General features: G+C 40.5%; 1 protein-coding gene across 39 annotated transcripts in view; it reads right to left on the reverse strand.

The window, feature by feature from the left end:
* LOC128688941 (titin-like) overlaps positions 1-25353 on the reverse strand; it is a 297841-nt gene that overhangs the window by 56543 nt on the left and 215945 nt on the right. For 32 of the 39 annotated variants that reach the window (XM_070085579.1, XM_070085580.1, XM_070085586.1 and 29 more), the window contains one exon: positions 513-23819. In XM_070085579.1, the coding sequence (XP_069941680.1) occupies positions 513-23819 (23307 nt within the window). The remainder of the gene's footprint in view (positions 1-512; positions 23820-25353) is intronic. The other 7 variants (XM_070085617.1, XM_070085611.1, XM_070085601.1 and 4 more) reach the window with 3 other exon arrangements.

Raw genomic sequence — 25353 nt, forward strand, 5'->3', positions numbered from 1 at the left:
TAAAAATTTTAGCATCATCTGAAAAGAAATGGATTAATGAAACGTAATTACAAGAAAATAAACATTTCCGTAATACGAAAAACCTCACAACGGAAGCACTGACACAACGATAAGAAAAAAAAAAGATAAGCTTAGCGTGGAAATATTATGTCAACAAAGATGTCATGTCTCATGACGAGTGAACTACAAGAACTATGCCGAGTGTTTGAGCGCTACTGGCTGTACCTGTCTTGATAAGTGAACATTATCAAGGCAGGTCATTCCACATTTCCCCTCAAATATCGACAAGCGCTAGTTACAATGATAGATACTGATAAAGATAAAAATAGGCGATGGAAATTTTGTAGTGTGTTATGCATACGTTAAGTAATTGTCTACGGTACAGAATAGAGAGACTGCACGAGCAAATAAAAATAAATAAATCATATAATATAAAAATAAAGAACAGAGATGGGATTAATTTAACTGTGAGTATATTAGGAGCAATAAAAGACTCCTTTAGGATCTCTAACCTTGGGTGAAGACGGGAGGTTGTTTAGGTAGGGGAGGAAGCTTGATTTTTTGGGTAGTTTCAATTTCCTCTGTGCGCTTCTGTATTTGTTTCCTTGGCAGATCAAAGGTGAATTTACCCTCAACGTCACGGTCCTCGTATTCCTCGACTTGTTCCTCTTCGGGCTCCATAGCTTTTATTCTGAAACTTTCTTGTACATCTTCCCCTACTTCAAATGTTGGTTCTTTCCACATTTTTACACCTACCTCGACTTCCTCTTCTTCCTCCACCTTGTATTTCTTTTTCTTCGGCAGTTTCACCTGGAACGATTCTTCAATGTCCTCATATTTCGGTCCTGTATCAGTTTCGTCAATAACCTTTCTAATAACCACAGTTTCTTCTCCCTCATCTCTAACAACCTTTGACTTCTTAGGTTTTCTCTTTCTAAGCTGAACAAATTCCTCTACAAATTCACTATCATCTTTGATTAGCTGTTTTGTAAACACCACATCTTCTACCTCTTCATATATAACTTCTGGTTCTTCCTCATCAGACTCCTGGATCATCATCTTGGATTCAATAGTTTCCTCCGTCACTGAATATTTTTTCTTGGGTCTCTTCATTTTAATTTGTACATCTTCCGTTGTCTCCTCATGTGTGAAATCTTCAGGTTTTATTAATTTCATCTGAACTTCTTCTGATATTTCTTGAGTTTCTCTAACGAAGGGCTTTGGCTTTCTCCTTATGGTGACTTCTTCACTCACTTCGTTAGGCTCTTCTTCCTCCTCTTCTGGCTCTCTTGGTTTTTTCAAAGTAAATTCCTCACTTATATCTTCAGTAATAATTGGCTTCTTCCTCTTAGGTTTCATTCTAATGCTGACTTCCTCTGTTACCTCTTCAGTTATAGTTGGTTCAGGAGACTCCTGTTTGATAGTAACCTCTTCTGATACATCCTTTCGGGGCTCTTCTGGTCGCTTAGGCTTGGGTCTCTTGAGCATGAACTCCTCACTTATTTCTTCACTAGGCTCCTCCTTTGGTTTTGGCTTCTGTATAGTAACTTCCGTAATTTCTTCTTCCTTTGTTGTAATTTTTCTCCTTGGCTTTCTCTTAATTTGAACAGTTTCAGAAGTATCATCCTTTTCCTCCTCAGATAATTCCTCTTTCTTAATGATTGTGATTTCCTCAGTTACTTCTTCTCTCTTAACATCAGGCTTTTTCTTGGGTTTCAACTTTATCTGCACATCTTCAGTTATTTCTTCAGTGACTTGCTCTACAGTTTCGGGTTTTGTAATTGTTACTTCTTCTGATACATCTTCAAACTTCTCCTGAGGTTTCTCTTTGCGTTTCATCTTTATATGAACGTCTTCAACAATTTCCTCTACTTTGTCTTCAGGCTTCTTCAGTATGGTTACTTCTTCAGAGATTTCCTCATATTTTGGTTCAGGTTTCTTCCTTGGCTTTAGCTTGAACTGTACTTCCTCAGTAACTTCTTCAACAACCTTTTCTTCTGGTTTCTCGAGAGTAACTTCCTCTGCGATTTCTTCAACAACTTTTTCTTCTGGCCTTTTGATCGTCAACTCCTCTGTAATTTCTTCAACCTCGAATTTTGGCTTTCTCTTTGGTTTCATTTTTATCTGAACTTCCTCAGTAACTTCTTCAACAACTTTATCCTCAGGCTTCGTGATGGTCACCTCTTCAGTTACTTCCTCAATCTTTTCTCTGGGCTTCCTAAGGGTCACTTCTTCAGTTACATCTTCAACGACCTTCTCTTTTGGTTTCTTGATGACAACTTCCTCACTAATTTCCTCAGTCTTGAGCACAGATTTTTTCTTTGGCCTCTTAATTTTAACTTCTTCAGTAACCTCTTCAACAATTTCTTCTTCTGGCTTCTTAATAGTGAGTTCTTCAGTAACTTCTTCGACCTGCAATTCAGGCTTCCTTTTCGGTTTCATTTTAATTTGAACTTCCTCTGTTACTTCTTCAACAACTTTCTCCTCTGGCTTTTTGATTGTTACTTCCTCAGTAACCTCTTCCATCTTCTCTTCTGGTTTTCTGAGAGTTACCTCCTCAACAATCTTTTCATCAGGTTTCCTTAGTGTCACTTCCTCAGTAATTTCTTCGGTCTTAATTTCAGGCTTCCTCTTTGGTTTCCTCTTAATTTTCACTTCTTCAGTGACCTCTTCAGGAACCTCTTCCTCTGTTTTCTTGATTGTGACTTCTTCTGTAACATCTTCAATCTTCGGCTCAGGTTTCTTTTTGGGCTTCATCTTGATTTGAACTTCCTCTGTCACTTCTTCAACAACCTTCTCTTCTGGTTTTTTGATGATTATCTCTTCTGTAAATTCTTCAACAACCTTTTCTTCTGGTTTCTTAAGTATTACTTCTTCAGCCATTTCAGCAGCCTTCTCTGGTTTTTTGATTGTGAATTCTTCAGTAACTTCTTCAATCTTCAGTTCAGGCTTTTTCTTGGGCTTCCTCTTGATCTTTACTTCTTCTGTGACCTCTTCAACAACCTTCTCTTCTGGTTCTTTGATCGTCACTTCCTCAGTAACCTCTTCTACAACCTCTTCTTCTGGTTTCTTGATGGTAACTTCCTCAGTAACTTCTTCAATCTTAGGTTCAGGTTTCTTCTTGGGCTTCCTCTTGATCTTTACTTCTTCTGTGACCTCTTCAACAACCTTCTCTTCTGGTTCTTTGATCGTCACTTCTTCAGTAACCTCTTCTACCACCTTTTCTTCTGGTTTCTTGATGGTCTCTTCTTCAACGACCTTTTCTTCTGGTTTCTTGATGATAACTTCCTCAGTAACTTCTTCAATCTTAGGTTCAGGTTTCTTCTTGGGCTTCCTCTTGATCTTTACTTCTTCAGTAACCTCTTCTACAACCTCTTCTTCTGGTTTCTTGATGGTAACTTCCTCAGTAACTTCTTCAATCTTAGGTTCAGGCTTCTTCTTGGGCTTCCTCTTGATCTTTACTTCTTCTGTGACCTCTTCAACAACCTTCTCTTCTGGTTCTTTGATCGTCACTTCTTCAGTAACCTCTTCTACCACCTTTTCTTCTGGTTTCTTGATGGTCACTTCTTCAACGACCTTTTCTTCTGGTTTCTTGATGGTAACTTCCTCAGTAACTTCTTCAATCTTAGGTTCAGGTTTCTTCTTAGGTTTCCTCTTGATTTTTACTTCTTCAGTAACCTCTTCTACAACCTCTTCTTCTGGTTTCTTGATGGTAACTTCCTCAGTAACTTCTTCAATCTTAGGTTCAGGCTTCTTCTTGGGCTTCCTCTTGATCTTTACTTCTTCTGTGACCTCTTCAACAACCTTCTCTTCTGGTTCTTTGATCGTCACTTCTTCAGTAACCTCTTCTACCACCTTTTCTTCTGGTTTCTTGATGGTCACTTCTTCAACGACCTTTTCTTCTGGTTTCTTGATGGTAACTTCCTCAGTAACTTCTTCAATCTTAGGTTCAGGCTTCTTCTTGGGCTTCCTCTTGATCTTTACTTCTTCTGTGACCTCTTCAACAACCTTCTCTTCTGGTTCTTTGATCGTCACTTCTTCAGTAACCTCTTCTACCACCTTTTCTTCTGGTTTCTTGATGGTCTCTTCTTCAACGACCTTTTCTTCTGGTTTCTTGATGGTAACTTCCTCAGTAACTTCTTCAATCTTAGGTTCAGGTTTCTTCTTAGGTTTCCTCTTGATCATTACTTCTTCAGTAACCTCTTCTACAACCTCTTCTTCTGGTTTCTTGATGGTAACTTCCTCAGTAACTTCTTCAGTCTCAGGTTCAGGCTTCTTCTTGGGCTTCCTCTTGATCTTTACTTCTTCTGTGACCTCTTCAACTACCTGCTCTTCTGGTTCTTTGATCGTCACTTCTTCAGTAACCTCTTCTACTACATTTTCTTCTGGTTTCTTGAGAGTAACTTCCTCAGTAACTTCTTCAATCTTGGGTTCAGGCTTCTTCTTGGGCTTCCTCTTGATCTTTACTTCTTCTGTGACCTCTTCTGGTTCTTTGATCATCACTTCTTCAGTAACCTCCTCTACTACCACCTTTTCTTCTGGTTTCTTCAGGATTACTTCTTCAACCTTTTCTTCTGGTTTTTTGATCGTGATTTCCTCGATCACTTCTTCAATTTTCGGCTCGGGTTTCTTCTTGGATTTCTTTTTAATTTGCACCTCCTCGGTTATTTCTTCAACAATCTTCTCCTCTGGTTTTCTTATGGTCACTTCCTCTGTAATTTCCTCAATCTTTTCTTCTGGTTTCTTAATTATTACCTCTTCTTTGACATCAGGAACCTTCTTTTCTGGTTTCTTGATTGTGACTTCTTCTGTAACTTCTTCAGTTGTAACGTCAGTCTGTTTCTTTGGTTTTTTCTTTATTTGAACTTCCTCTGTGACTTCTTCAATTTTCTCTTCTGGTTTCTTGATGGTTATTTCTTCAACCACCTCCTCTGGTTTCTTGATTGTAACTTCCTCGGTAACCTCTTCCTTGATAACCTTTTTCTTTTTAGGCTTTAATTTAATCTTTTCTTCAACAACTTCCTCTTCATCTCTCTCAGAAACTTCTTTAACAAGTTCCTCGTCTGATTCCTCTACTACTTCAATTACTTTCTTTTCTTTCGTAGGTCCTCTTAAGACAATTACATCTTCCTGATCTGCACGCTGGAGATTTTCAGTTACAATAACCTTTGCCTTATCCTCGATTAGCCGAGTTTCGGGAATAGTGTCTGGTGCTAGCTCTGAAGCCACTTCCAGAACTTGAACAGAATCTTTCTTTGTTAAACTAACCTTTGCAGTTTCACTTAACTGTTTTGGAGTAACCATTTCTTGAGTCTGCCCTTCAACTTGAACCTCACTAACTGAAACTGATTCCTGGGTGCTAACAACCTGTTTTGCTGTTTCAGATTTTGGCTTCACTTCTTTAATATCGCCTGGGGACTCTTTAACTGTGATCTCTTCTACAGCAATGGAGTCCTGCGGTGACAGAAGTGATTTAGCCTTCTCCGTTTTCGGTTTCTCATCTGCTAATTCTTTCGGAGATTCCTTTATAGTTATCTCTTCGACAGTAAGTGACTGGTGAGGGGAAATTACTGAGAATGCTTGTTCAGTCTTGAACTTCAAGTCTTCCATTGACCCAGGAACATCTTTCACCAAGATTTCTTCAACAGATATGGACTCCTGTTCAGATAACACAGAAGTTGCTTTTTCTGTTTTAGGTTTTATATCTTCTATTTCTTTGGGAGCTTCTTTCACTGTTATCTCCTGAACGGTAAGTGATTCATGTGGAGATATGACAGATGTCGCTTGCTCCGTTTTCGGCTTGGCATCTTGCACTTGGCCAGGAACTTCTCTAACTGATACCTCTTGAATTGAAATAGATTCTTGAGGCGATAATACTGAGGTTGCTTGCTGAGTTTGAGGTTTTTTATCACTTAAATCAGTCGGAGCTTCCTTCACAGATACCTCTTGCACTGTTAAAGATTCATGAGGAGAAATAATCGTAGTAGCTTGCTCTGTTTTTGGCTTTGATTCTTCCATGGAACTGGGAGCTTCTTTTACAGAAATTTCCTGAACGGAAATAGATTCCTGTTCTGACAAAATAGAAGTTGCCTTCTCTGTCTTCGGTTTTTTATCACTAAAATCGCCAGAAGATTCTTTCACCGATACTTCCTGAACAGTAAGTGACAGAAGTTCAGAAATGACAGACGTTGCTTGCTCAGTCTTAGGCTTTGCATCCTTCATCGATCCTGGAGCTTCCTTCACCGACACTTCTTGAACAGAAATGGATTCCTGTTCAGACAAAATTGAAGTTGCTTTCTCTTCTTTTGGTTTTTTGTCACTGATCTCTGTTGGAGCTTCCTTAACAGACACTTCCTGGACAGTAAGTGATTCGTGAGGAGAAATAACAGAAGTTGCTTGTTCTGTCTTTGGCTTTGCATCCTTCACTGACCCAGGAGCTTCCTTCACTGATATTTCTTGAACAGAAATTGATTCTTGCTCCGATAATATGGATATAGCTTTTTCTGTCTTTGGCTTTGCTTCCTCCATGGAACCTGGAGCTTCTTTTACTGAAATTTCTTGAACAGAAATGGACTCTTGTTCTGACAAAATTGAAGTTGCCTTCTCAGTCTTTGGTTTTTGCTCGTCAAAATCATCAGAAGATTCTTTCACCGATACTTCCTGAACAGTTAGTGATAAGAGTTCAGAAATAATAGACGTTGCCTGTTCAGTTTTTGGCTTTGCATCCTTCATCGATCCTGGAGCTTCCTTCACCGACACTTCTTGAACAGAGATAGATTCCTGTTCAGACAAAATTGAAGTCGCTTTCTCTTCCTTTGGTTTTTTGTCAGTTATATCCGTGGGAACTTCTCTAACAGACACTTCCTGGACAGTAAGTGATTCGTGAGGAGAAATTACAGAAGTTGCTTGTTCTGTTTTTGGTTTTGCATCCTTCATCGATCCTGGAGCTTCCTTCACTGAAATTTCTTGAACAGAGATGGACTCCTGTTCAGACAAAATTGAAGTTGCTTTCTCTTCCTTTGGTTTTTTGTCAGTTATATCCGTGGGAACTTCTCTAACAGACACTTCCTGGACAGTAAGTGATTCGTGAGGAGAAATTACAGAAGTTGCTTGTTCTGTTTTTGGTGTTGCATCCTTCATCGATCCTGGAGCTTCCTTCACCGACACTTCTTGTACAGAAATAGATTCCTGTTCAGACAAAATTGAAGTTGCTTTCTCTTCCTTTGGTTTTTTGTCAGCTATGTCTGTTGGAGCTTCTTTAACAGATATTTCCTGGACGGTAAGTGATTCGTGAGGAGAAATTACAGAAGTTGCTTGTTCCGTCTTTGGTTTTGCATCCTTCATCGAACCTGGAGCTTCCTTCACTGAAATTTCTTGAACAGAGATGGACTCCTGTTCAGACAAAATTGAAGTTGCTTTCTCTTCCTTTGGTTTTTTGTCAGTTATATCCGTGGGAACTTCTCTAACAGACACTTCCTGGACAGTAAGTGATTCGTGAGGAGAAATTACAGAAGTTGCTTGTTCTGTTTTTGGTTTTGCATCCTTCATCGATCCTGGAGCTTCCTTCACTGAAATTTCTTGAACAGAGATGGACTCCTGTTCAGACAAAATTGAAGTTGCTTTCTCTTCCTTTGGTTTTTTGTCAGTTATATCCGTGGGAACTTCTCTAACAGACACTTCCTGGACGGTAATTGATTCGTGAGGAGAAATTACAGAAGCTGCTTGTTCAGTCTTTGGCTTTGCATCTTTCATTGATCCAGGTTCTTCTTTTACAGATATTTCTTGAACAGAGATGGATTCTCGTTCAGACAATATGGATGTCGCCTTCTCTGTTTTTGGCTTTACATCGCTGATATCCCCTGGAACTTCCTTCACAGATACCTCTTGTACAGTTATAGACTCGTGAGGAGAAATAATGGACGTAGCTTGCTCCGTCTTTGGCTTCAGTTCTTTCACGGACCCTGGAGCGTCTTTTACTGAAATTTCTTGAACAGAAATGGACTCTTGTTCTGACAGAATGGAAGTTGCTTTCTCAGTTTTTGGTTTTTTCTCGTCAAAATCATCAGAAGATTCTTTCACCGATACTTCCTGAACAGTTAGTGATAAGAGTTCAGAAATGATAGACGTTGCCTGCTCAGTTTTTGGCTTTGCATCCTTCATCGATCCTGGAGCTTCCTTCACCGACACTTCTTGTACAGAAATAGATTCCTGTTCAGACAAAATCGAAGTTGCTTTCTCTTCCTTTGGTTTTTTGTCAGTTATGTCCGTGGGAACTTCTCTAACAGACACTTCCTGGACAGTAAGTGATTCGTGAGGAGAAATTACAGAAGTTGCTTGTTCTGTTTTTGGCTTTGCATCCTTCATCGATCCTGGAGCTTCCTTCACCGACACTTCTTGTACAGAAATAGATTCCTGTTCAGACAAAATTGAAGTTGCTTTCTCTTCCTTTGGTTTCTTATCAGTTATGTCTGACGGAGCTTCTTTAACAGAGACTTCCTGGACAGTCAGTGATTCGTGAGGAGAAATAACGGAAGTTGCTTGTTCCGTCTTTGGTTTAGCATCCTTCATCGAACCTGGAGCTTCCTTCACTGAAATTTCTTGAACAGAGATGGACTCCTGTTCTGACAAAATGGAAGTTGCCTTCTCAGTCTTTGGTTTTTTCTCGTCAAAATCATCTGATGATTCTTTCACCGATACTTCCTGGACAGTTAGTGACAGAAGTTCAGAAATGACAGACGTTGCTTGTTCAGTCTTTGGCTTCGCATCCTTCATCGATCCTGGAGCTTCCTTCACCGACACTTCTTGTACAGAAATAGATTCCTGCTCAGACAAAATTGAAGTTGCTTTCTCTTCTTTTGGTTTTTTGTCACTGATCTCTGTTGGAGCTTCCTTAACAGACACTTCCTGGATAGTAAGTGATTCGTGAGGAGAAATTACAGATGTTGCTTGCTCTGTTTTTGGCTTTGCATCCTTCATCGATCCTGGAGCTTCCTTCACCGACACTTCTTGTACAGAAATAGATTCCTGTTCGGACAAAATTGAAGTTGCTTTCTCTTCCTTTGGTTTTTTGTCAGCTATGTCTGTTGGAGCTTCCTTAACAGATATTTCCTGGACAGTAAGTGATTCGTGAGGAGAAATTACAGAAGTTGCTTGTTCAGTCTTCGGCTTTGCATCTTTCATTGATCCAGGTTCTTCTTTTACAGATATTTCTTGAACAGAGATGGATTCCCGTTCAGACAATATGGATGTCGCCTTCTCTGTTTTTGGCTTTACATCGCTGATATCCCCTGGAACTTCCTTCACAGATACCTCTTGTACAGTTATAGACTCGTGAGGAGAAATAATGGACGTAGCTTGCTCCGTCTTTGGCTTCATTTCTTTCACGGACCCTGGAGCGTCTTTTACCGAAATTTCTTGAACAGAGATGGACTCCTGTTCTGACAAAATGGAAGTTGCCTTCTCAGTCTTTGGTTTTTTCTCGTCAAAATCATCAGAGGATTCTTTCACCGATACTTCCTGAACAGTTAGTGATAAGAGTTCAGAAATGACCGAAGTTGCCTGTTCAGTCTTTGGCTTTGCATCCTTCATCGATCCTGCAGCTTCCTTCACCGACACTTCTTGTACAGAAATAGATTCCTGTTCAGACAAAATTGAAGTTGCTTTCTCTTCCTTCGGTTTTTTGTCAGTTATGTCAGTGGGAGCTTCTCTAACAGACACTTCCTGGACAGTAAGTGATTCGTGAGGAGAAATTACAGATGTTGCTTGTTCTGTCTTTGGCTTTGCATCCTTCATCGATCCTGGAGCTTCCTTCACCGACACTTCTTGTACAGAAATAGATTCCTGTTCGGACAAAACTGAAGTTGCTTTTTCTTCCTTTGGTTTTTTGTCAGCTATGTCTGTTGGAGCTTCCTTAACAGATATTTCCTGGACGGTAAGTGATTCGTGAGGAGAAATAACAGAAGTTGCTTGTTCAGTCTTTGGCTTTGCATCTTTCATTGATCCAGGTTCTTCTTTTACAGATATTTCTTGAACAGAGATGGATTCCCGTTCAGACAATATGGATGTCGCCTTCTCTGTTTTTGGCTTTACATCGCTGATATCCCCTGGAACTTCCTTCACAGATACCTCTTGTACAGTTATAGACTCGTGAGGAGAAATAATGGACGTAGCTTGCTCCGTCTTTGGCTTCATTTCTTTCACGGACCCTGGAGCGTCTTTTACCGAAATTTCTTGAACAGAGATGGACTCCTGTTCTGACAAAATGGAAGTTGCCTTCTCAGTCTTTGGTTTTTTCTCGTCAAAATCATCAGAAGATTCTTTCACAGATACTTCCTGAACAGTTAGTGATAAGAGTTCAGAAATGATAGACGTTGCCTGTTCAGTTTTTGGCTTTGCGTCCTTCATCGATCCTGGAGCTTCCTTCACCGACACTTCTTGAACAGAGATGGACTCCTGTTCTGACAAAATTGAAGTTGCTTTCTCTTCCTTTGGCTTTTTGTCAGTAATGTCTGTTGGAACTTCTTTAACTGACACTTCCTGGACAGTAAGTGATTCGAGAGGAGAAATGACAGAAGTTGCTTGTTCTGTTTTTGGCTTTGAATCTTTAAGAGACACAGGAGCTTCCTTTACAGATATTTCTTGAACAGAAATGGATTCCTGTTCAGACAAGATGGATGTTGCTTGTTGAGACTTGGGCTTCACATCTTTCACAGAGCCAGGAGCTTCCTTCACCGATACTTCTTGTACAGAAATAGATTCCTGTTCAGAAAATACAGAAGTAGCTTTTTCAGTCTTCGGTTTTTTGTCAGTTATGTCTGTTGAAGCTTCTTTAACAGACACTTCTTGCACAGTAAGTGACTCGTGAGGAGAAATGATGGAAGTTGCTTGCTCTGTCTTCAGCTTTTCTTCCCGTACTGTGCCTGGAGCTTCCTTTACTGTTATTTCTTGTACGGAAATGGATTCTTGTTCAGACAGTATTGAAGTTGCCTTTTCTGGTTTAGGCTTTTTATCACTTATGTCTGTTGGAGCTTCTTTTACGGTAATCTCTTGAACAGTAAGCGACTGATGCTCAGAAATGATAGATGTTGCTTGTTCTGTTTTGGGTTTAACATCTGCCATTGTCCCTGGAGCTTCTTTCACAGAAATCTCTTGAACAGCAATCGACTCTTGTTCAGACAATATTGATGTTGCTTTCTCTGTTTTAGGTTTTTTGTCACTAATATCTCCAGAAGATTCTTTAACCGAGACTTCTTGAACGGTTAGTGATTCATGTGGCGAAATTACTGATGTAGCTTGTTCTGGTTTAAACTTCTCTTCTTTCACTGAACCAGGAGCTTCCTTCACAGAGATTTCTTGAACCGAAATAGACTGTTGTTCAGATAGAATGGAAGTGGCTTTCTCCGTCTTTGGCTTTTTATCACTAATATCTGATGAGACTTCCTTTACCGTTACTTCTTGAACAGTGAGAGATACGTGTTGAGAAAGAATAGATGTTGCTTGCTCAGTTTTAGGTTTAACTTCTTCTACTGACCCAGGAGCTTCTTTTACTGACACTTCTTGAACAGCAATAGACTCCTGCTGAGACAATATTGAAGTCGCTTTTTCTGTCTTCGGCTTCTTGTCGCTGATATCTGTTGAGGCTTCCTTCACTAACACTTCTTGAACTGTAAGTGATTCGTGTGGAGATATTGATGATTTAGCCTGTTCTGTTTTAGGCTTTGATTCCTCTATCGAACCTGGAGCTTCTTTCACAGATACCTCCTGCACAGCAATCGATTCCTGTTCTGACAAAATTGAGGTTGCTTTCTCAGATTTCGGCTTTTTGTCCCTTAAATCTGTGGGAGCTTCCTTCACAGATATTTCTTGGATGGAAATTGATTCGTAGGGAGAAATAATAGATGTAGCTTGTTCTGTCTTTGTCTTAGCTAATTCTACTGAACCAGGGGCTTCCTTTACCGATATTTCTTGAACAGAAATGGACTCTTGTTCAGAAAGTATTGAAACTGCTTTCTCTGATTTGGGTTTTCGATCACTTATGTCTGTTGGCGCTTCTTTAACAGAAATTTCTTGAACAGTTAGTGACTCATGTGGAGAAATGATTGATGTTGCTTGTTCTGTCTTAGGCTTTGCATCTTTTAGTGAACCAGTAGCATCTTTTACCGTAACTTCTTGAACAGAAATGGATTCCTGTTCAGATAATACTGAAGTTGCTTTTTCTGTCTTTGGTTTTTTATCACTTAAATCTGATGGAGCTTCTTTAACAGATACTTCCTCGACAGTGAGCGATTCGTGAGGAGAAATAATTGAGGTTGCTTGTTCTGTCTTTGGTTTTGCATCTTTCATCGACCCAGGAGCTTCTTTCACAGATATTTCCTGAACAGAGATGGATTCTTGTTCAGACAGTACTGAAGTCGCTTTTTCTTGCTTAGGTTTTTTATCAGTTATTTCTGTTGGAGCTTCTTTAACAGATATTTCCTGGACAGTGAGTGATTCGTGAGGAGAAATAATTGAAACTGCTTGTTCTGTCTTTGGCTTTTCATCTTTCACTGAGCCAGGAGCTTCTTTTACCAACACTTCTTGAACAGAAATAGACTCTTGCTCAGATAAGACTGAGGTTGCCTTTTCAGTTTTTTGCTTTTTGTCACTTAAGTCTTCAGAAGCTTCTTTAACCGACACTTCTTGAACGGTAAGAGATTGATGTGGGGATAAAACTGACGTTGCTTGCTCGGTTTTGGGTTTCATATCCTTAATTGAGCCAGGAGCTTCTTTTACTGATATTTCATGGACTGATATGGATTCCTGTTCAGATAATATTGAAGTTGCTTTCTCCGTTTTAGGCTTTTTATCACTAATGTTTCCTGACGCCTCCTTTACTGTCACCTCTTGGACAGTGAGCGACTGATGAGGAGAAATAATTGATTTAGCTTGCTCTGTCTTTGGCATTTCAGTCTCCATTGCAGCAGGAGCTTCTTTCACAGATACTTCCTGTACAGCAATGGATTCTTGCTGAGACAAAACTGAAGTTGCCTTTTCTGACTTGGGTTTCTTGTCAGTAATATCTACAGGAGCTTCCTTTACTGCTACCTCTTGAACAGTAAGCGACTCGTGGGGAGAAACAATTGGAGCTGCTTGTTCTGTCTTTAGCTTCAAATCTTTTACTGAGCCAGGAGCTTCTTTTACAGAGATTTCTTCAACAGCAATAGACTCCTGTTCTGATAGAATTGAAGTGGCTTGTTCAGTTTTCGGTTTCTTATCTGATATATCCTCTGGTTCCTCTTTCACGGTCACTTCATGAACAGTGAGTGATTCGTGAGTAGAAATAATAGATGTAGCTTTTTCCTGCTTTGGAACTACATCCTTCACTGATCCAGGAGCCTCTTTCACAGACACCTCTTGAACAGCGATAGACTCTTGAGGAGACAAGACTGATGTGGCTCGCTCTGTTTTTGGCTTTCCGTCTTTAATATCCTCGGGTGCTTCTTTTACAGATATCTCTTGAATGGTAAGTGACTCGTGAGGAGAAATAATTGATGTTGCTGTCTCTGTCTTCGGCTTTACGTCTTTTACTGATCCTGGAGCTTCCTTTACTGATATTTCTTGAACAGAAATAGACTCCTGCTCAGACCAAATCGACGTGGCTGTCTGTGACTTCGGTTTTGTCTCGGTGATATCTTTATGTGTTTCCTTTACCGTCACTTCTTCAACAGTTAGCGATTCGTGAGGAGAGATACTAGATTTTGCTTGCTCTGTCTTTGGCTTCACTTCATCCACTGATCCTGGGCTTTCTTTAATGTTAATCTCCTCGACTGCAATTGATTGTCGTGGTGATAAAATAGATTTTGCTTGTTCAGTTTTCGGTTTGTGATCCTTCATATCTTGTGGAGCCTCTTTCACAGTTATCTCTTGCACAGTAATGGAATCCTGTTGTGGAAGAATTGTGAAAGCTTTTTCTTCCTTATGCTTTGCTACATGAACATCATCGACAGACTCATGAACTTGTGTCTGTGACACACTGATGGACTCAGTCGGCTTAACAACAATTTGAGCATATTCTTCCTTTGTCTTTACCTGCACAACACTCTGTGAAGTCTCTTGTGCTGAAACTTCCGAGATTTGGATGGTTTCTCTCGTATCTGGCAAAATCATATTGGCAGTTTCTGTTTTCCTTTTTGCTTCAGGAACTATATGAGGAACTTCGTCAGCAGTCACCTCAGAAATTGTGACGACCTCTCTGTGATCTATTTTGGTTTTGGCTGAATGTGTTTTTTCTGGTTTATATTCTGGCATTTGTACAGGCATTTCTTGAGTTGAAATTTCGGACACTGACACCGACGACTGATTTGTTAGTATTTGCATGGCCTTCTCTTCTTTCGGCTTCATTTGCGAGAGGTCCCCTGTATGTGCTTCAACCCTTGTTTCCTGAACAGAAATAGATTCCTGTTGAGACATCACCTTCTTTGCTTTATCAGATTTGGGTTTTCCTTTTGGAAGGTCCTTAGGTACCTCATGAACTTTGACTTCTTCGACAACAAATGACTCTTTTTGAGACAACACCTTTCGTGCACGTTCCTGTGAAGGAGTTCTTTGTTTAGCGGACCTTGTAGCCTCCTCAGGTCGTACCTCGGATACTATAACTGACTCTCTTTGAGATAAAACTGCTTTAGCCTTGTCTTCATAAGGTTTCCTGTGTTCAACAAATCCTGGAGCTTCTACAGTTGACATCTCTGACACAATGACATGCTTTTGCTTAGAAACAACTCTCTTTGCTCTCTCCTGTGATGGAGTTCTATCCCTAAGCGAAACTGGCTTTTCTTCTGCTTTCACCTCTGATACCATAACAGATTCACGTTTTGATACATGAGTTGTAGCTCTTTCTTCTGTAGGACGTTTAATTTCTATTTCACCTGAGCTTTCATGAACTTTAGTTTCTTCAATAGAAGCACATTGCTGTGGTGTTGTAACTGGCTCAGCCTTTTCCATTTTGGGTTCATGGCGCTTGGCTTCTTCATAATGTTCAGCCACAGTAACAGAGGACACAGTGACTGTTTCATGAGGCTTTATTATGGGTGTCGCCTTTCCTTCAATCATTTTCTCCTTTAGGTCCATAGGAAGTTCATTCGATTTTACTTCCGATACAGTAACGTGCTCTCTCTCATCAAACACCGTAGTAGCCGTTCGTTCAGTTGTTTTTTCAAATGTAACTGATGATGAGGACTCCCGCAAATCAACTTCTTCGACGTGAACACTATGCTGAGTGACGTGAGCTGGCTGAGCGACTGCAGGCGTAGGTTTGGTGGCATCTTCCATTAGTTCTGTTTGATTAAGAACCGACACTTGCATCACAGAGATAGTTTCTTGTGTATCGAAAAGAGGGTGTGCTTGTTTAGTCTGTGGAGTACTTTTGATTGCTTCTTCTGCTACAGTCTCAACAACAACTTCCTGAGAGCCTGAGACATGTGTAGCCTGTTCCATTACAATGTTACCTGTAGCCAGAATAGGTTGTTCTGGTTTAAATATGCCTGGAAGTATATCAGGTTGCTGTTGACTTACTTGTTTAGATGTGTGTGGAGTAAAGTGGAGTTTAGCGTGGGTGGTACTAGGGATATCAAGTTTAGGGATGTCACCCTCCTGTTCCGCAATATCAGGATGGGCAACATTAGCAAGGTGGAGGGGAATAATGACTGGTTTGGCTTCCACGTTGTGTACATATGGTTTTTCCGCAATGTAATTTTGTTCTTTCGTTTCAGCACTAACTTCCGACACGGACACCGACTGCATTTCTTCGATAACTGGGTTTGCTGTCTTTCTTTCTTGTTTCTCATCGATCAATATATTTCCCGCTTCACTAACAATATGCTGTAACACTTCCGCCGCTTGTTGTGGATTAACCGTAAATGTTGCAGTTTTACTTACAATGTGATCAGCTTCAGCCAATTTCTGAAGGCAGTCTGATGGTTCGATGCTCGTAGATATTGCCAAAATATGTTCCGGAATTCTGAGTGACTCACCAACTGAATGCTTTGGTGCAACAGTTTCAAAATCACTTTCTGACTCATGAACTCGGATTTCCTGTACCTGCACTGTATCTTGCGAAATTACTTCACTTTTTGCTTTACTCTTCGGAACTTCCTTTTCTTCGTGACTAGTAATAGGCGATTCAGGGCGGGTTTCAGTTACTACAACGGACTCATGACCAGGAGTGTGGAATTCCTTGGGTGCAACAGGAACTGGTTTAATTTCGTGGTACTCGTCTTCTTTCAAGTGAATCATTGCCTCACTAACAGCTGCCACACGATGAGGAATATGACTTGTTTCGGCTTGCTCTTCATTTATTTTATCTATAGTAAGATTACGCACACTTGAATCTGCTGTCACCTCAGACACTGTCACTGGATGCAAAGGCTGGGTAATATCAGACTCCAGAGTAACTGTTGCTGGTTTTTCCATCTTCAGTATCCCTTCCTTATCTTTGGTCTCTGTTTCCGATACAGCAACAGCCTTCTGTGGTATGATATACGGTTTTGCCTGTGCATCTTGTGGCTTCTTATCTTTAAAATCTCTCACGGGTGATTCTGCTCGAGTTTCACTTACCTGTATAGGAGCCTTTTCACTTTCATATTCTACACTAGCAAGATCTTCCTTTGGTTTAACCTGTTTGTATATGCCTTCTTTCTCACTCACCCCAACATCTGAGGCAGAGGCAATCTGGTGTGCAATAAGTGATACTGATGCAGACTCAGAGGGTTGAACCTTTTGGTCTGCCATTTCAGTCACGCTAGATTCGGTGCGCGTTTCTTGCACAATTAAGGGTAGATTAGGAGGTTGTGTTTGACCCTGCAAAGAGACTGTCGAATAGGTGCTGGATTTGTGAATTCCTTCTTTCTCATGAAGAATAACTTCCGAGACGGTTGCTGTCTTTGACGGAACTAATGAGCCTGTTCCCTCCTCAGTCTTTGGAATAGGTGCTATCAAAAGTTCTTCAGTTCCTGATTGTAGAAGAGTTTCTGATACTGTAATTGCTTCATCTTCACTAATAATACCTTCGGCTTTCTGGACTTCTGGTTTAGTTTCTTCGTGCCAACCCTCTCGCTCGTTTATAAGGACACCAGATGACAATGCAACCTTTGTAGAATGTGTGAGTTCAATCCTTGCGCTCTCCATGGTAGGTACTGATTTTGGTACAACGTTACCAGTAGATTCTTCACTTTCTACTTCAGTTATGAGGAGGGGCTCTAGCCCGCCATTAATCTTGGATTGTAACTGTATCTGTAAAGGTTTTGTTTCAGAAAATGGTCCTTCCTTTTCATGAGTATCAGTTTCATGAATGGATACAGCTTTCTTTTCTTCAAACCCTTTGGTAGCTTCTCTAGATTTTGGTAAGTCAGGAACAGAGAAGTCCTGCACAGAGGAAGAGGTACACACTTCTTCGGTTATAATAGGCTGCATACCCTCTACAAGATCAGATTTGGCAGTAGTGAATGGAAGCTTGTCAGGCTTATATACCTCTTCACCTTGTTCGGCATGGACTTCAGTGACAGCTGCTGCATGGAAACCCTTAAGATCCATAGATGCAACTTCTTCTTGGGGAACAAGAGGCTGGAAATCTATTGTGCTATCCTGAACATTGCTCTGAGTTACATGAAGAGGGTGATGACCAGGAAGTTGTTCTGATGTTGCTGTGTGTGAATATCTGGGAGTTTCTTTAAATTCTTCTTCCTTGTAGCTTACCGAAACTTCTGAAACCTTCACAGACTTTTGTGGAATAAGGGATGCACTAGCCACATCTAAATCAGGTTTTCTTTCTTTCAGATCCCTGATGGGCGACTGAGCTTTGGTTTCTCTGACTTCAAGAGAATACTCACTACATTCAACTTTCCCCTCCAACTTCACATCTGCAGCCTTGGTTGGCTGGAATTCCTGCTCTTTTTGGTGAGTCTGAGATTCTAAGATTTCCAATGCTTTTTGTGGAATAAAGCTTGTCTTTGCTGTCCCAGTTAAAAGCTCTGGCTTGCTTAGAATATCAACTGGTAACTGAACCTCAGTGTCTGCAATTGTTAATGAATGGTAAGCATCAAAATCTAGTCCATCTGCATGTACTGCCACTGGACGTTGGATTTTCAAAGGTGCTTCACTCTCTTGAACTTCAGATGATGAAATCACCACAGAAGTATTCTTTGCATGAATAACCTCAGCATGCTCTTGCTTTGTTTCAGTCTTCGAAATCTCACGAACAGGAGACACAGCCTTAACTTCGGACACAGCCAAAGCTTCTCTTTTTCCCTCCATTTGGGTTGCATGTGCTTCGAATGGTTTATCTACTTTATATTCTTTAATTGAATCATGTTGTTGAAGTTCCAAGACATTTAGAGGCATATTTTCTAAAATAGACGCTCTAGCTCTCTGTTCTTTGTCAACACGAGACTTCCATGATGCAGCATCTTCTTGCACATCATGACCTTGAACCGTAAGAGCTTCTAAGGGCTGGACTTCCGAAGGTTTTCCTTGTTGTTTCAAAGCTGTGGGTTGGGTGAAAATATCCTCTTTGTCTGCTTTAAAGGTTTCGGAAACTTGGATGTGTCTTAGTTCTTGAACGTTTGGCTTCGCTTTTTCTAATAAATCTTCACGTTTTTCCCACTGCACAGTATCTTCTTCTAATTTTGGTTCTGCAATAATCACCGCTTCTGACTCCTTTGTAACTGTTGATTGCTTTGTAAAGGCTGTTTTAGGAGCCTTCGATTCATATGTCTCTTCTGCATCATGAACCCAGATTTCCTGTGTCAACGCAGCGTTTTGGCCAATGACACCACACTTAAGATTTTCATACACACGATCTATTTTCTTCAGATCACCAATACTTTCATGAGCGACTTGCTCAGTAACTTCTAATGTATGTTTTGTATCTTGATCCAAAACAGTAGCCTTTTCCGTCGACTTCAACATATCAGAGAGCTGAGAAAAGTATTCCTCGCTTCGTTGGTCAGTCGTGGTAAGAGCTTCTAATGGTTCCAATTTCCCAGTGGCTTTTTGTACTTCTGCTTTTTCAGCCTCAAAGTGAGTACCACCTTCTTTAGCATAAACTTCAGTCACAGAAATTGAATCATGTTCCATTACCATAAGCATATGCTGAGCAGAGTCTGCTGTAACTCTTTGGGGTTTCTTCATAGGATATGGTTGCTCTTCAGAAAGTCTCTCAGTAACAGTAACAGAATCTTTAACATCCTTTGTAACTATTGCTTTAACTTCCTCACTTTCTTCTTTCTGGAAACTAACACAAGTATCAATAGTTTTTGTGTCCGTGACTTCAATAGGCTCTGATGGGACTAACTCAGGCTTGATGCTTTCAGTTTTGAGAGGTATTTTCTCACCCTGCTGCCAAGGTGTCGGCTGTTCTACTGGTATTTTCTCAGTTACCGTTAATGAGTCTTTAAGTTCTTCAGTAACTGTTGCTTTCGCTTCTGAACTCCCTTGTGTCTCAAGCATAACATAGCTATCTTCAACCTTTGTATCTGTAACCTGAATTGACTCTGAATGAACCAGCTCAGGTTTAATACTCTCTGTTCTGAATGGAACCTTCTCACCTTGTCTCCAAGGTGTTGGTTGTTCTTCTGGTATCTTTTCAGTTATTGTTAACGAGTCCTTCAGTTCTTCAGTAACTGTTGCTTTCGCTTCTGAACTCTCTTGTGTCTCAAGCGTAACATAGCTATCTTCAACCTTTGTGTCTGTAACCTGAATTGACTCTGAATGAACCAGCTCAGGTTTGATACTCTCTGTTCTGAATGGAACTTTCTCACCTTGTTTCCAAGGTGTTGGTCGTTCTTCTGGTATCTTCTCAGTAACAGTAACAGAGTCCTTTAGTTCTTCGGTAATTGTTGCTTTCACTTCAGACTTTTCTTGTGTCTCAAGTGTAACATATGTATCTTCAACCTTTGTGTCTGTAACCTGAATTGACTCTGAATGAACCAGCTCAGGTTTAATACTCTCTGTTCTAAACGGAATTTTTTCACCTTGTCTCCAAGGTGTTGGTTGTTCTTCAGGTATTTTCTCTGTTATCGTTAACGAATCTTTAAGATCTTCAGTAACTGTTGCTCTTACTTGTGAACTCTCTTGTGTTTCTAGAGTAACATAGGTATCTTCTACCTTCGTGTCAATGACCTGAATTGGTTCAGAATGAACTAATTCAGGTTTGATACTCTCTGTTCTGAATGGAACTTTCTCACCTTGTTTCCAAGGTGTTGGTCGTTCTTCTGGTATCTTCTCAGTAACAGTAACAGAGTCCTTTAGTTCTTCGGTAACTGTAGCTTTTACTTCAGACTTTTCTTCTGTCTCAAGTGTAACATAGCTATCTTCAACCTTTGTATCTGTAACCTGAATTGACTCTGAATGAACCAGCTCAGGTTTAATACTCTCTGTTCTGAATGGCACTTTCTCACCTTGTTTCCAAGGTGTTGGTCGTTCTTCTGGTATCTTTTCAGTTATTGTTAACGAGTCCTTCAGTTCTTCAGTAACTGTTGCTTTCGCTTCTGAACTCTCTTGTGTCTCAAGCGTAACATAGCTATCTTCAACCTTTGTGTCTGTAACCTGAATTGACTCTGAATGAACCAGCTCAGGTTTGATACTCTCTGTTCTGAATGGCACTTTCTCACCTTGTTTCCAAGGTGTTGGTCGTTCTTCTGGTATCTTTTCAGTTATTGTTAACGAGTCCTTCAGTTCTTCAGTAACTGTTGCTTTCGCTTCTGAACTCTCTTGTGTCTCAAGCGTAACATAGCTATCTTCAACCTTTGTGTCTGTAACCTGAATTGACTCTGAATGAACCAGCTCAGGTTTGATACTCTCTGTTCTGAATGGAACTTTCTCACCTTGTTTCCAAGGTGTTGGTCGTTCTTCTGGTATCTTCTCAGTAACAGTAACAGAGTCCTTCAGTTCTTCAGTAACTGTTGCTTTCGCTTCTGAACTCTCTTGTTTCTCAAGCGTAACATAGCTATCTTCAACCTTTGTATCTGTAACCTGAATTGACTCTGAATGAACCAGCTCAGGTTTAATACTCTCTGTTCTGAATGGCACTTTCTCACCTTGTTTCCAAGGTGTTGGTCGTTCTTCTGGTATCTTTTCAGTTATTGTTAACGAGTCCTTCAGTTCTTCAGTAACTGTTGCTTTCGCTTCTGAACTCTCTTGTGTCTCAAGCGTAACATAGCTATCTTCAACCTTTGTATCTGTAACCTGAATTGACTCTGAATGAACCAGCTCAGGTTTAATACTCTCTGTTCTGAATGGCACTTTCTCACCTTGTTTCCAAGGTGTTGGTCGTTCTTCTGGTATCTTTTCAGTTATTGTTAACGAGTCCTTCAGTTCTTCAGTAACTGTTGCTTTCGCTTCTGAACTCTCTTGTGTCTCAAGCGTAACATAGCTATCTTCAACCTTTGTGTCTGTAACCTGAATTGACTCTGAATGAACCAGCTCAGGTTTGATACTCTCTGTTCTGAATGGAACTTTCTCACCTTGTTTCCAAGGTGTTGGTCGTTCTTCTGGTATCTTTTCAGTTACAGTAACAGAGTCCTTTAGTTCTTCGGTAACTGTAGCTTTTACTTCAGACTTTTCTTGTGTCTCAAGCGTAACATAGCTATCTTCAACCTTTGTATCTGTAACCTGAATTGACTCTGAATGAACCAGCTCAGGTTTAATACTCTCTGTTCTGAATGGAACTTTCTCACCTTGTTTCCAAGGTGTTGGTCGTTCTTCTGGTATCTTTTCAGTTACAGTAACAGAGTCTTTAAGTTCTTCAGTAACTGTTGCCTTCACTTGTTCGCCCTTTTCAATCTGAAGAGTTGCATATGCGTCTTCTACCTTAGTATCAATTACCTGAAGTGATTCTGAAGGAATTAGCTCTGGTTTAACACTCTCTGTTCGGAATGGCACCTTCTCACCCTGTCTCCAAGGTGTTGGTTGTTCTTCCGGAATCTTTTCAGTTATGGTTAAGGAGTCTTTTAGTTCTTCAGTAACAGTTGCTTTAACTTCCTCTCTTTTCTCAGTTCTCAACGTATCAAACATATCTTCAACCTTAGTGTCTGTTACTTGAATAGATTCAGAAGCAACTACATCAGGTGTAATACTGATTGATTTTTTGAGGTGAATCCTTTCTTCCTTAACCCATGGTGCTGTCTGTTCTTCTGTATGACTTTCCGTTATAGTTAAAGAGTCTTTAACATCGTCAGCTATAATGGCTTTTGCTTTCTCTTTTCTTGGTTCGCTTTTTTCTAGGACGGAAGTATGCTCCATTGTTATTTCTGTGGTTTCGCTCCATTCTGTCGAAGGAGTGGAAATGGACTCCGAGGATATAACCTCAGATTCTGTGGATGTCATGGAAGGCACAAGAATGGATGTTACTTTTTCGTCTTCATAAGTGTCGTGTTGTTGTGTAGAGACATGTTCTTGGATAACACTGGACACAGGGACAATTTGCAAGGGAGATGTGAGTGTCAAATCTGTCTGGGCCAATTCTGTAGGTGCATCTGTAAGGTGTAATTCATCATCGCCTAGCTTAACATAACGAGTGTCTTGCTTCTCCTCCTCGTCATCTTCCTCTACTTTAATAGTGCGAGATTTAATTACAGATTTCGAGGAAGATGGACCAATGAACGACAGTGTTTCAGTAACAGAAGCTCTCTCGTATTCAACTTTGGATTGTACGGCTTTACATTCTACAACCTGAGGAAGAGGCTTGAGCACACATTCCGGAAACATTTCGATAAGATCTTTCTCTTCCTGTGTAAGCTTTTCATGAGGTTCCTCTTTAGTTTTCACTACGGGAGCTATCTGTACGTCCTCTGGTGTTGTAATGTCTAATGAACCGCGGTGGGCTTCTGGGAAAGTTACTTTACATTCTGTTGCAGGACTTTCCACTGAATCGTCTATCTCTACAATTTCAAGTTGTGGTCTAACTACACTTTGTTCTGTGTCTTCTGTACTAGAAAAGATAGTAATTTTTTGTTGAGAAAGTACACCATCCTTTAGAATTACACTCTCATGTGTTTGTGTAACGCGGATGTGTGGTTTATCTGTGGGTTTATCTGAATATACAACTGGGAAACTAGCCTGTGCAAAGACTCGGTCATCACTTGGCTCAACCGTCTGTTGAGCTTTGACGGGTGTCGTCTCATCTACATATTCGACAATAATATCATCCTCTGATTCGACTGTCTTTGGTTTTCGAATATTTAATTCTTTGTTTAATTCATCTTCCTCCTCTAATTCCTCAATCTCAATTGTCGACTTTTCAAGAGATCGAGTGTCAGATTCCACTTCGGGAGCATGCACTGTGGGAATATGAAATGAAGATTCAAAGACTTCTTTTGGTTCAATACGCATACCGAGAGTAGTGACTAAAGTTTCCTGAGGCATTCTGACACTCCCAGACTCGACACCAATTCCTACCATAACCTCATGCGTTAATTCATCTTCGTCAGACTGTTCGATGACCCGTTGTTTAACAGTCTTAAGGGAAACCTCTCGTGTTGACGTTTCTTGCTCTATATTTTCAGAAACATCCACCTGAGTTTTATTAACATCCACAGGCTCAACGAACGCTGTACTGATAATTTTCTCTATAGGACGTTTAGCCTTTTGATCTGGTGTAAAAGTGATGGTTGATTTTTTTGTTTCAGATTCTTCTGAAATTTCCCCCCACCCAGTGTGTTGTGTTGCCATCACAGGAGAGTGTTTCTGGGTTACATCAGTCTGTTTTATGTCTTGATCTACTTCACTGTATTGTACATCCTCCGCCTTCGTTTCAGATACTGTGGGAGACGGTCCTGCTGTCGGGATGCCTGTATGGGGTGGTACAGAGGTTTGGGTTATAGGAGACATGCAGGAATCATCACGTGAAGGGGTAAGAGTGACGGGATGTGTAGGGGCTCTGTCCAGTTCTCTGAATGATGTACGAGGTTGTTGTGTACGTGCGAGGTCTTCCTGTGATATCAGAGTAATCGGTTCAACAGTTGCAAAACCAAAGTCAAGCTCAGGATGGAAATCTTGTGTTGCTATAGATAAAATATCTGTTTCTATAGTATCATGAATGAGCTCTGTAGTTTTATAATCTGGTTCATGCACGGATGTGGATGGGAACAATATAGTAAGACCTGTCTCGGATACTAGTGTTAAAGGCTGGGTAGTTGCAAAGCCCAGTTCTACATAAAATTCTGTAGCAGTTGCATGATCCATTTCTGGAGCATGTGTGATGAACTCTCTTGGATGTTCGTGTTGATGTATGACAGATGTTGAAGGATACATAACAGGTTTCCCTACTTCAGACACAACAGTAATAGGCTGGACGGTTGCACAGTCTAGATCAGGAACAAACAATGTGACTGCATGTGTTTTCTCTGGAGTACACAAAGTAAATTCCTCTAGTAAGTGTTGGTGTTCATGGACAGACAACGTAGGATGTACTATAGTCTGGCCAGCTTCGGAAACAAGTGTAATATGCTGGATAGATGCATAGTCCAGTTCAGGAATACACTTTGTAATTGCATGCAATTTCTCTGGGACAGAAGGAGCAAATTCTTCCGTGGTGTGTTCGTGTTCAAAAACAGATGAAGAAGGGTATATTACAGTCTGGCCAACTTCAGACACAACTGTAAGAGCCTGGATAGATGCACAGTCCAGGTCAGGAATATAATGTACGGTTGCATGGATTCTCTCTGGGATGTAAGGAGTGAGTTCATCTGTTGTTGTGTGTTCGTGTTTTTCAACAGACAAGGCAGGATGTACTATAGTTTGACCAGCTTCAGATACAACAGTAATAGGCTGGATAGATGCATAGCACAATTCAGGAATACACTGTATAGTTGCATGAACTTTTTCCGGGACATAAGGAGTGAGTTCCTCCGTTGTTGTGAGTTCGTGTTTATCAACAGACAAGCTAGGATATCTTACAGTCTGACCAGCTTCAGACACAAGTGTAATAGGCTGGATACATGCATAGTCCAGTTCAGGAATAGTTTGGACAACTACATGGTCCTTCTCTGGAGTAGAAGGGATAAATTCCTCTGTTGTGTGTTCGTGTTCATCAATAGAAAAGGTAGGATGCCTTACAGTCTGACCACGCTCAGACACAATTGTAAAAGGCTGGATAGATGCACAGCCCAGTTCAGGAATACTTTGGACAACTACATGGACCTTCTCTGGAATAGAAGGAATAAATTCCTCTGTTGTGTGTTCGTGTCTATCAACAGAAAAGGTAGGATATCTTACAGTCTGGCCACTCTCAGACACAAGTGTAAGAGGCTGTATAGATGCACAGTCCAATTCAGGAATACTTTGGACAACTGCATGGACCTTCTCTGGAGTAGAAGGAATAAA

Source organism: Cherax quadricarinatus, chromosome 16 (assembly GCF_038502225.1).
Source record: "Cherax quadricarinatus isolate ZL_2023a chromosome 16, ASM3850222v1, whole genome shotgun sequence".
NCBI classification, from domain to species: Eukaryota; Metazoa; Arthropoda; class Malacostraca; order Decapoda; family Parastacidae; genus Cherax; species Cherax quadricarinatus.